The following is a 12430-nucleotide window of genomic DNA, read 5'->3' on the forward strand; positions in this document are numbered from 1 at the left end:
ACACAAAATGATGGGAGTATTCTAATTGCGCTCAACGGATGAAGATTTCCTCCAGGACTTGTCCAAAGGATGCCTGACCATTTACAAGACGGCGACACATCTTTCCTCAGTTACCCGATCTCGTCAAATGTAGAATGGGGATCTTACTGGGGAAAAATTGTGTTAACAACCTTATTGGAATTTAACTTACATATGATAAAACTCACTCACATTAAATGAGCCAGCCAGTGACTTTTAGAATTTACTGAGGTGGCCCACCAGCATCACTCACTGGCAACTTCTCACATCTGTCAGCTTCACTCTTCACTCTTCCCAGGCAGCTCACTTCTGGCTTCGTCCAAAGTACCATCACCTTCGCCCAGGATCATTCAAGTGGCCTCCCCCGGCATCCCTGCTTCCCCCTCCTCTCCCCTCTCATCTCCTTTCACACACATCTCTTTCTCAGCAAAACCCTTGTCTGCCTTCGCTAAGACTATAAAAAAAACCAAATACCCTTCCTTAGTATTGTCCTGAGTTCTATTCTATCATCAGTAATCACTATCCTACTTTACAACAGTATTTTTCTTACTAATCTTATTTACTGTTTCCTCACACCCCCAACTGGAATAAATGTGTGTGTGTGTGTTCCACAAGAGCAGATAGTTTTTTTCCTTTTGTTCATTTATTATCCCCTGTGCCCAGAGCAGTGCCTGATACATATAGGTGCTCAACAAATATTTGTTGAATACAAAAAGGAATGAAACATGAGTGATCCAAGGAGAAGGTAAAGATGCAAAACTAACTTTGTTCTACAGCATGGAGGCTCCCGGGGGGTTCTAACAGGGGAAGACAGTGCCCCACAAATCACTGTGAATACCACAAGTCACTCCATTGTACACTTAAGAGGAATGATTGGAATGATGCAATAGTTATATTTCAAGGGGTTTAAAAACTGTTTTCCCAATGAGGCCCATTTCTACATTTGATCAAACTGGAGTAAGGTGGGGAAAGACGTGGTGTCACCCTGTAAATGGTTAAGGATCCTTTAGACCAGTCCTGGAAGGAAATGTCTTTGGCCATTTAGCCAGTGTATTACATTTCCACAGTAGTGTGATGCATTTTTGCTGGAAAAAGACTAGGATCTACTATGAACTCTGCACAGACATTTTTGGTTTGCAATAACTGGAGTCTGGGATGCTGAGGGTTGGATGTGTTTGGAAAATGAGTAACTAGAAGAGAGTAATGGTGACTGTGATGTTTCCCCAACATGGTGCATTCTCATTCAACAAGAGCCCCTTTAAACTTGAGGGATGCAGCTGTGATTCTAGACGACTAAGGTGCTCAGACACACGGCAGGGATACTGGGACAGCATGGCCTGGCTGCTTCCTCGGAACGGATGCCTCTTAGGCAGTTGGAAGCTACATGACCGGCCTGGAAACTCAACAGAGCCCTGCCCAGATCCCGCCCCATCCCTAAAGGTATTCCACATCTGTCTCCAAAGGCTGCAAAGTGCTTCTGCCCACGTATTTGCAGCCCTGACCTGAGCCACCAGACAACCTGCAGCAGCAGAACAGATGGGAACACAGTTCGGCCACGGTGTGCCTGGCTCGCCTTTGAATCATGACACCCAAGTTGATCCTCACCTCTGAACCCACTGTGAATTAATTATTTCACTTCCCTCTCTAAATCATCAGGCCAACTGGAGACAGCCTCAAGACAAGGTCTGATGTCCGTGATTCCACTTTTAAACTTGCTTAGTGTATTTGCCTCCATGGAGGGGAAAAAATGCACTTTTCCTTTCTTAAAAGTTCTTTTTCAAAAAAAAGAGAGAGTTAAAAGTCTACAACACACAGTGTAATAGGATCCAAATATGAAATTATTTCGGTTGCAAGCTTTCCACTGAAGACCAATCCTGCAGCAGAAGTCGCAAGTCAGAGCAGCCCGTTCAAACCCTCCCGTAACATACGTAGGACTGATGTCATAAGCCTTCTGTTATGCATTAATATCACAAAGCGTTTTGTTTAAAATAAATCTGAATTCGCTTCCACGTAGGACGAGAGCGACTGGTTAGTAGGTGAACAAGCCGACCAGCCCGGCTCTGAGATGAGGTTTTATAACACACGTATCATGAACGCTGGAGGTGCACAGCCATCTAAACACGACTGGGGGAATACAGATGGAGGGAACACTCGTATCTAACCCGGGTATGTCCTTCAACTACAATACGGTGACTGTGAGTAGATGACTCGGGGTGACTCGGGGTTTAGATTCTGGGTGTGATGAAATAAAAGAGATTAACTCACATTCAATATGACAACCGTTTCAAGAAAAGCCACACAGTCTAAAGTAGCTCAAACTAAACCCTCCCCTCCAAAAATTAATTCACTGGTGACTGACACAGAAAATCTCGAGGCTAAGACTCAACACAAGTTGATAATGGAAAACCACCAGTTCGAAGTTGAGAAAACCCCACTAGATTATCTTGTGCGATGTTTGGAAGGTATAAAGCCCAATGACGGTCTTAATAGTATATTCACACGCTGCCTTCAAACACATCTGGTCCTTTTCGCCAACAACAGCAAAGCCACCTGCTGAGCAGCTGTGAATAGGAACATGGGGACACGAGGGATGTGCATCCCAGGTATGCTGGGAGGGGGAGGGGAGAGAGGGGTCAGGAAAGTGAGACTGACCTTTGGAAGAGCGGAAGTGTTTGCTGGGGGCGGTGAAGCCTCGGGTCCCATGCACGTTGACACCTGCCACCCGGAACTGGTACCACCTGCTGGGTCGTATGTCAGTCAGCTGGACCCGCTCATCTGTGGTCTGGGGGGAGATGTTACAGAGCACAGAGAACCCTTTTACCCAGACATGTCAACTGGGTCTGTCGTAAAAGTGCACCACCTCATCAGCCAACGCCATGCTGCCTTGACATCCCTGTGCCCTTGTGCCTAAGTGTGGGGACCATGCTCAGTTATGAGAAGAGCTATCAGGGGTCAAGGAATTTCTAGGGCGTTTCAGGTGTTTAATTCCATTCATAGGTATTTCACCCCAAAGAGTTAAAGATCTCTGGAGTCAAAACCATATGAACATGGCTGAGCTCCTTAAGTCTGGTGACTAAATACAGCGTTAAACCCATGAGGGTTTTAATCGCTAAGTTATACATATGAGCGAATATATACATGAGCTAATCATTACATTATAGGCAAGAAAATGAAATCATCTTTCAATTATAGAAGAAAAATGCCTCTTTAACTTGCTTGCCAAATAGAATCTTGGGAGTCGGATGGAGACTCACGCGCTTTAAAGAGCGCTAACAATTTCCGGAAGTATGTTGCAACCCGAGCCTTTTTTCCCTATTTGAGTAAATCATGTATGATCTACAAGGACCCGGTCGTGCTTCTCAAGGGTGAGGCGTGTTGATATCTCTCTGTCCAATAAAATGTCCAAAGGAAAAAAAGTGGGCAGTGGTAAAGGTGCCCGGGTTTGGCTGCATCTCCTGCTGGAGTCACAAGACTGCAATTAACCTCCCACCTCATCAGGCTGAGGGGAACCATACCCGCTTTCCCGACAATCTGTGGGGGGGACCTGCGGACCCCTGCACTGACTTCAAGAGCCAAATCCCCACATGCGGGGCCTCACTGACCCAGTGAGTTGCCCAGTGCCAAACCCAGTGTGCGCTCAGTGCGTGAAAGTGGGCAAGTGGGATTGAACTGAAACCTCCTTAGCCCGGGTCCACAATAACTTCTTGCAAAGGTGTGTCACATTTACTTTAATATCTAAGGGAAGAGAGACATTTCCGAGACCAAGGGAAAGCTATGAACTCTCACGTGTGGCTTTCTACCTCATTTAGCAAACTGTGAGGTGACCCTTCCACAGATATCACCATTTACGTTTAACTTTTAGTTTAAAAACCTGAAGCCAGCACGTTCCCCATAGCATTTAGCAGACAAAGAAGGCAGGGTGGAAGGAAGAGAAAGAAAGATGTGAACTAGTTAATAATAATAATAGTAATAATTACATTACTATTTATTATATATTAATATAAATAGAATTGTAATATAAAATATTATATACATTTATAAAATTTATTATTATTATTCAAGATCTTCCCTCTCTTCAAAAAAGGAATAAGAGACATGATCTTCTTGTCCATTACTCTCATAAATCTTTAAATAATTCGTAAAATTTACAAGTGAGATTGTCCCATTAAGGAACATATCATGTATGTTGGCTGTATGCCAAACACCTTTATGTTTTAGTAAAGCAAAAAAAAATTTTTAAGAAAATAGGAATGAAACAATTCCTAAATTTATTTGAGCAGGCATTTTCCCCACTCATTTGTTCATTTATTTAGGACTGTCTAAATTATTTTAGTGTTTATCCTCTTTGAGATACTATTAGAAAAGAACCAAATTCCTCCTCCAAACACTTGCACCCTGAAACTGATTCTGCATCTACTGGAAACAATAACGGGAATCGGGTCCTTGGAGAAAAATGACCCGATCCACTTAAGGTCAGAATCTGTGCCTCCAGACACATGTGGAGAAGGCATTTCAGCTGCTGAGGACATGAGGCAGGTTCACACTGAGAATCTGTTCATTTTCTAGAACCGTGTAGTTTTCTTGCAGCTGGCAGTCCATTTAGCAGCTCTTAAAAAGAAAGAAAATATTTTGCTTTTCTCATCAGCGAGACAGAAAAGGAAGCAGCACGGGTCAAGATAAACCCCAAGCGTACTCCATGCAGGTGGGGTATCAGTGTGTAAGCTGAGCGGGACGGAGGAAGCACTTAGCAAAGATTTAGGAGCTGACGGCTACTTCCCACTAAGGACTTTTGCGATAGGAATCTTCCTCCATGCTACTCAAGTCCTTGTGTAGAAGGAAGGCTTGAAATGCAGGGGAAACAGGAGTTGTGTAGATGGTCCAATGTCCCGTGAACTAGTCCTAGTAGTGTCATGTTTCTTTGACTCTGGCCGGTGTTAAGTTTATCTCAAGGAAATGCAGTTCTTGGAGGAAGTAAATGTGAACACTCAGATTAGAGAGTTATCTCCACTGCACATGTATTTTGAGCAAAGTAGGCCAATAGTCAAGTTGCTAGTTGTACCGGCTTATATCTGTGGACTCGTCCTGTCTTCCGTACACACACGTTATTATGTCCGCGTCTGAGTGAGTTATTTTGGCAGTCAGGCTACTCTGGCTGGGGCACAGCAAGTTAATTTTCTTTTTTTAATGTTGGTTCATTTTTGAGAGAGAGGAAGAGAGAGACAGAGTGTGAGCAGGGGAGGGGCAGAGAGAGAGGGAGACACAGAATCTGAAGCAGGCTCCAGGCTCCCTGCTGTCAGCCTATAGCTCAACACTGGGCTCGAACATGCAAACCATGAGATCATGACCTGAGCTGAAGTCGGACGCATAACCGACAGAGCCACCCAGGGGCCCCAGCAAGTTAATTTTCTGCCTGCAGGTATGTGGTCGACATTGCCTCAAGGCGGGGAGGGGTAGGGCGCAGGAAGCACTGACCTGGGCTACCGTCTGCCAGTGTGTGGCATCGTCTTCACTAGGATGGATTCCATAATTCCATCTTCTTTGCACCACGTAGATCACAGGCTCAATGGAAATATTGAATTTCGAGGACCACTTAATCTCCAGCTGTCCAGACTGCAGTTCTGTGAATCTTAACTCTTTTCTGGGCTTCAGGGGGACACCTAAAACAGGACCATGGCAATTAAAATGATCAGAGGTAAAGCTGAGGAAGAAAACCTTTAGAAAAGACAAATCTCGTGTAATGACAACAGATCCTCACTTCCTTCCAGGAAAGTGGCTTCTCCTTATCACGGTTTCACATTTGAGAGCTTCTCACACTGAGGTCAGCCCACCACATTTCAGGAGAATTACCTCCTTTTCTTTTAGCTTTCCCTTTTTTTAAAAGAGACTCTAAACTGGTTCCTGATTCTGAACAAGCATTTTTCACCCAGGCATCTTGAGAGCAATTCTTTTATGTGCGTTCTTCTGAATAAGCCATGTTACCGAGTGGCATCACACGCGGTTAACAAGAATTCATGTGATGCCATGGTCGTGAAGAGTTTGAAGACACTGTTCCCATCCAACATGCTCTGTTTCTGCTGATACAGTCTAAAGTCATCACAACGTGGTTCCCCGGTCTACTTGCCTTTCCATCTCAGAATGTTTGCCTTCTAAGGAAAAAAATTGCAAGCCTAAAATGCTCTCATGTGGTCAAACATTACAAGAATGATTTCCAAAGCATGGGTCCTTAGCATTCCCCAATTGATTGCTGGGCTCCCTCCTATAGACTTATGGCTTAAAATTGAAAAATGATGAATTTATAATGTTTGGTTTTGGCACGAGTGACCGCCTTGCTTCAAAAGTCCCTCACAGGTGGCTCATTTTAAAGTAGTTCATCATTCTGATTTCTTTTTTCTCCCCATGGTGCATTCAAGTGGTCTGGCGACGGACAGATTTAAGAACCATAGTTCCAAATGGTAGCCATTATGGAAAGGGAAGTTTAAAATAAGATTATGTACTCATAGGATGTGTAAGACTAATTGGATTAGGTAGAGTCCATGGCACCACGATGTTCAACGCCATGACAACCTAGAACTTCACATGCCATTAAGATCATTTTCTCTTGAGAATGAGCATTTGCCTAACACGTTGACAACTCGTTTGAAAACGTTATTTGATAATGCTCTATTTATTTTTCCACTTCTTCATTTTAAACAGAGAGGAAACTGAAAAATGTGCAACTACGAAACGTAGATAATACCTAATGCCTGTTAGTGACGTTACTGAATATCAACTCTGATTTCACGTTGACCTTTAATTTATGCTGCGTCTTGTTTGGGGACACTTTAAAGTCCTTAAACATTGAGGTGGGTGGAGTTGGGTAATTTTTAAACAGCACCAAATATATCCAGTCAAAGGTCAATGAGTTGTACAAAATACTTTCTAGAAAACATTCCCCATGCCCACTGCAGTCTCCGTTTTGCTTTGCTGATGGGTTATGTGCATCCCTTGTCCCTTTACTACAATGCTGGTGTCTCAAGTGATCTTCACTGTGGGTCTGTGCTGTGGGGGAAGGGTTAATTACCTCCATTTTGAACATAAAGTAGTCAAGTCTGAGGAAGATGAAGTTGCCTACAGTGATGACCTGATCTCAGGTTTCTCTCTGAGTTTTCTGCTTCTTGCCGCATTTTGAATGAGGAAGAGCTACTGAGAAAAGTAGAGAAAGGAGGCACTTTTCATAGCTCTGCATATCCCCTAAAGATTCTGATTTGAATGTCCCTGATGTTGCTGGCTGGGGTGGAATTTGTCTCCTGTTCTGCCATCGTGTGAGGGTTTATTCAGGTTCAGGTCATAAACTTTTGTTTTCGGTGCACAACCTTACATTGAGAGTCACATTCGCTTTCACGCCTAGAGTATTTCTGCTAAGTATGTGACTCTCGATTCTGTACCCTGATTTAGGGCTGCAGGTCCCACTGTCCACCTGCTGGCCAGATGAATTTCTTTGCACGAGTCCCAACTCAAATGCCCCTCCTGAGGATGTCCCCACTCCTGATGGTATGTGCATGGCAACTCTATTCTTTTGGATCGCTAAGGGACCTCTCGACTTGCTCTTGGACCTACCAACACCTCGTGGTTTGACTGCAGAGTATAATTTCAGGAATTCCCCAATCATCCTGTTTCCACGGTGACCACCCTTTCTTAGGCCCTCTATCTCCTGTCTGGACCTTCCTAACAACGTCCCGTCCCATGTCCCACAAGCCCATCTTTTTAGTTCCCCCTTCACAGTGTTTTGTGGCTATGATTTTCCTAGAGCACGGGACAGATTGTCCCCTCCACCTTCTCAGACTATTCAATCACATCTTATTTTCTGCGGAACGAAGGGAAACTTCTCAACATCACGTCACGCCATGCGTCTTTATCATCTACCACCAGTGATCTGTTTGTCTCTTGGTACATTTTACATATTGGTCACACAACCTACCTTTACACCCAGCTTCTCTAGAAACACACTGTCAGCTGCTTCCTACCACCACGACGCGTTTATACGGATTTTTTCAGTCTGGATTGTCTTTCCTATTTTCTGACCATGGACACGTGAATACTCCTGGGCTCAGTCTGAATGCCGCCCCTCAGAGCGACCTACCCTAAACCTCCCCATTGGAAATAAAGGTCCCATTCTCTGCTCTCTCTCCGAAGCTTAGCCTGCAACAGTCAACACGTGCACTTAACTGCCTCTTACTGCAGCCAGGTCATTTGACGATGTTCACCTTCTCCTTCATTCCCACACCTCATCATGGCTCAGGAGAGCACATTCTGTCACAGCAAATGCTCAGGAAATGTGTGCTGAAGGAACAGCCTAACCCCCTGTCAGCAGAAATTAAGAGGATACAGGAATGCCATCTTGACACCAATGGGCAACCCCCTCGCTGCCGGAGGGCACTCAGCAGAAGGAAGAAAACTTAGCACAGGTATTTGCTTACTCTTATGAAAAGTAAATGCTAAACAGTAACAAAACTATGTTGGTAAGTTTACAAAATGGAATTGTTTTATTGCATTGACATAACTTTCCCAGTTAAAAAGAAAAGACCGATTCCTAACCATTGCTGATATGCTGGAAAATCTGAAAGTTCGTTGTGGATGAGTTTTAATCCCAAAGTAGCTTCTCTAAAGATTGAGATCAAATCTCGACAAAATGATTGCATCGTGTTTGCGCTGCAGGCAGGGTACTAGGCACCCTTTCTGCCAGGGGGGGTACGCACATGGGCAAGGAGGGGGTGGCCTCTGAGGACATTTCAGGATTCATGCGGTTTCTTTGTGCTGAGTAAAGAGAAGAGGACTGGGGAGTTCTTTACACTCATAAAGCACATTCTCTGAGACTCCCCATCCAAGTTTCTCCTTGGCCCTCCTATGCGTAATGCTCCAGCATAAATGCACCTCCGGTAAATACTCCGGCCGCTGAAGTTACCTGAACTCATCAGCAGCAAACGCAAGCATAACAATCCCCTTGCTAGCTGGTTTTAATCTTGAATATCATTCAACGACCAAGAGCCTTAATCGAACATAATGAGCATCAGAGTGATGTCAGTTCCCATTTCTTCATTTAACAATCTCTTTAATTATTACGTACAACAATCTTGCGATTTGCATGTGGAGAAACAGCCCATCTGCTTTGCATTAGGGTCAGCTGGCTCCCTTGATTGGAAGGAGCTCCAGGACTCGGCTGTAATTGTGTGCAGATGGGGCTCAGCCCCTCGGCCCCCCCAGCCCCGAGACACCCAGCCCCCACAGCCCGGCCTTCTGAAGAGTCCTAGGTAGCTTAGCCAGCATCCATGCTGCACAACCAGATGTGCACCAGGTATGCCTTCTCCGTATGTCCTTTATTACGTAAATGACTAGGATTTTTCTTCTTTAGTTTTGAACAACCTAGTCCCCTGAAATCTATGCTGTTCTGTCAAACATGTTATCCTATAACATCCCACCGTATGGGACATTACAGGTGCATTTTCTTTAAAGCGTGACAAGTATTTCAGTGAAACCCAATGATGTAAAAAACTTTGCAAATAGAATGACAGAAAACTCAATGATCACAGTCGGCAGTTGTAAATCACGAGATCTGATTACTCCTGTAAAAATGTTTCTATCATGAGTCTAAATGTTATGAAAATGTAGCAAGATACAGTGTTCCAACGATTCAATAATTAGCCACTACCCATTATCTCTCACAGAGCTAATCAGTACTCAGGCAATTTGTGTTCATATCACATCCAGGAATCGGGTCACTGTATTCAAAATGCTAAAAAATGGATTTGTGAAAAGTGTTATTAGACCATCTCTAAAGAGCTGAGCTTTAAATATTTCAAATATGAAGACATTCATGGAGATATTAAGTCAACACCATCATCAGATCTTTCTGGAAACAAAGCGATACATGATTAATGTTGGTTTGCGCATGGTAAAGAGAAAACAGAGATCACGGAGAGCCACAAATTGATCTCAGTCTTTACATTTGGACAACAATTTCAGGTTCTCACCTTCCCTATCCAAATGAGTGCCAGAGATGTGAGTCAGAAGCACCAGTTTGGGCAGTAAAATAAAAAATTATATCACCTTCTGGAGGGAGGAGAGTGTAGGTCAGCTATAAATCAGACTTAAAACAGACAAGGATGGGGGGGAGTCACAAGTGCCCGATGTGCAAGCGTTGATGTTTTACCTGTGGAGAATCAGCCTTTTCAACTGAGACCATGCTCTGGTTTGCACTGCAGGGTACTGGCTGCTCAGGGGGCATTTACCTGCGTTAACGTTTGCAAGCATCCCGGGGTGTGGCTAACAATGTTATTTGAAGGGAGAAGGAAAAGCTGTCTGTTGTCCTGCTTTATTTTAAACTCTAACACAAGTCTATAAGGTCAAGTTAGTCAGAGACAACGGCTTAGGACAATTCCTACAGCATAAGCCAAATTAAACGCTCAAATAGAATGCAGTTTGTTGACCATCTTTTCAAAACATGCATTGATTTTAAGAGCATCATCAGGTTTGGAAGCTATAGAATCTAGGAAGTCCCCTTCTTCCCTACCCCAAACACGGGAGGCTGAACAGAACATTTGTATGTATTTCTGTACTTTAAGAAAATTTTACTAACCCAATAAGCTTTCATGAAAGGAAAAATACAGTAGAGGCCAGTACGTATCAATTTACTGCAAAAGTTGAGATGATTATTTGTCCACAAGTGAGCGTTATGTGCATGAGTACTCTGATAAGAAACTACAGGACCTGATGTTATACCCCAACAACTGACAGATCAGTGCTTTTATTAAAATATTTGATATTGGGGGGCACCTGGGTGGCTTAGTCAGTTAAGCGTCTGACTTTGGCTCAGGTCATGATCTCGCGGTTTTTGAGTGCGAGCCCCACGTTGGGCTCTGGGCTGACAGCTCGGAGCCTGGAACCTGCTTCGGATTCTGTGTCTCCCTCTCTCTCTACCCCTTCCCCACTTGCACTCTGTCTCTGTCTCTCTAAGATAAATAAACGTTAAAAAATGTTAAAAAATATATCTGATATTGATACATCATTTAACTGACCTACACTGTATAATACAGTGGAATTGCCAGTACCGTGTATGAATACTGTGTTTCAGGCCCTGCTGTGGTAGTTGGACAGACTCCAAGTGAAAATACCAGGAGAGCTGGCCCAGCTGGGAACCAGGGGGCAGATGTATTCCCGCCACCGAATACCAAGTCGTCTGAGAACCAGCTTGCAAGCTCAGTGTCAGCACCTGCGGACTGGGGTCAGGACCAGCCCGTCTCACCATCAGAAGATGGGTGCCCTCTTCCTAAGGAAAGAGACGGCACAGACCCAGCCTGAGCAGCGAGCAGAGGGCAAGCTTCTGACTCGTGGCTGGTTCAGGACAATAAGAAGGCAACGTGCAGGCCAGAAGGATGGTGGGGGCTGGTCCCCCGCAGATGAGCCCAGGGGGATTTGGGTGCGGGATGTCTGGCTGGGTAGCAGGTCTTTCTTTCCTTGCACAGCCAAGCGCTGGGTCCCTCTACCTGGGAGATAGGGAGCCATCAGCCCCACCACGCTCCTTGGTGTGACTCCGTCAGGACCATGATTACATGCTTCGGGTGGCTAATCAGCCAAGGCTGTGGCGGGACGCATTCTGGCCGGCTGTGTGGGGCCCCTCCGACTTGCACAGGTTGCACCCTCACTGCCATGGTCAGACGCCCCCGACATGGAAACCAGCCCGCCTTCAGGGACTGCCCAACAGAGCGTAGGGGAAAATAGTTACCTGCAGCTATGTGTGTGCTCAAAAAAACAGTAGTATAATCCCAGTCTCATTGGGCAAAAGTCATCATCAGGTCAAGACACTGTTCATCCTATTTCTAATGAGTTCTGCATGAACTGCCCGTCTCCATAAAAAGCCAAGAGCTACTTCATAGAAGGGGAGAGACTTCAACACTTCTTTTAAAAGTCCATCATATTTAGTTAAGCATAGGTTTAATTTTTTTTTTAATTTTTTAATGTTTATTTATTTTTTTAGAGAGAGAAAGAGACAGAGTGCAAGCAGGGGAGGGGCAGAGAGAGAAGGGGAGACACAGAATCCAAAGCAGGCTCCAGGCTCTGAGCTGTCAGCACAGAGCCTGACATGGCACTTGAACTCACAAACTGCGACATCATGACCTGACCCACCCAGGCGCCCCTTTAAAAAGTTTTTTTCTTAATGTTTATGTTTTTGTGAGAGAGACAGAGAGAGAGAGAGAGAGAGAGAGAGAGAGAGTTAAGCATAGGTTTAAATTACAAAAGTCTCTTTTAATAATTAATCATTTTATGCTGGCCCTTCACAGACTATTTCCTTTATTCTTGGTGAACCAGGCATATTTGAAATTCACACTGACTCTTCAATGCTTTTTAAATAAAAAGCATATTTTAACATATAATGCCT

At 44.4% G+C, this 12430-nt stretch overlaps 1 protein-coding gene across 1 annotated transcript in view; it reads right to left on the reverse strand.

Moving 5' to 3' along the window:
- The window catches only part of ANOS1 (anosmin 1), a 183261-nt gene that overhangs the window by 40622 nt on the left and 130209 nt on the right, over window positions 1-12430 (reverse strand). Inside the window, exons 5-6 of the mRNA XM_049643358.1 lie at window positions 5491-5675; window positions 2671-2800 (exon numbers count right to left, since the gene is read on the reverse strand). Coding sequence (XP_049499315.1) covers window positions 2671-2800; window positions 5491-5675 — 315 coding nt within the window. The remainder of the gene's footprint in view (window positions 1-2670; window positions 2801-5490; window positions 5676-12430) is intronic.

Source organism: Panthera uncia, chromosome X, assembly GCF_023721935.1.
Source record: "Panthera uncia isolate 11264 chromosome X, Puncia_PCG_1.0, whole genome shotgun sequence".
NCBI lineage: Eukaryota > Metazoa > Chordata > Mammalia > Carnivora > Felidae > Panthera > Panthera uncia.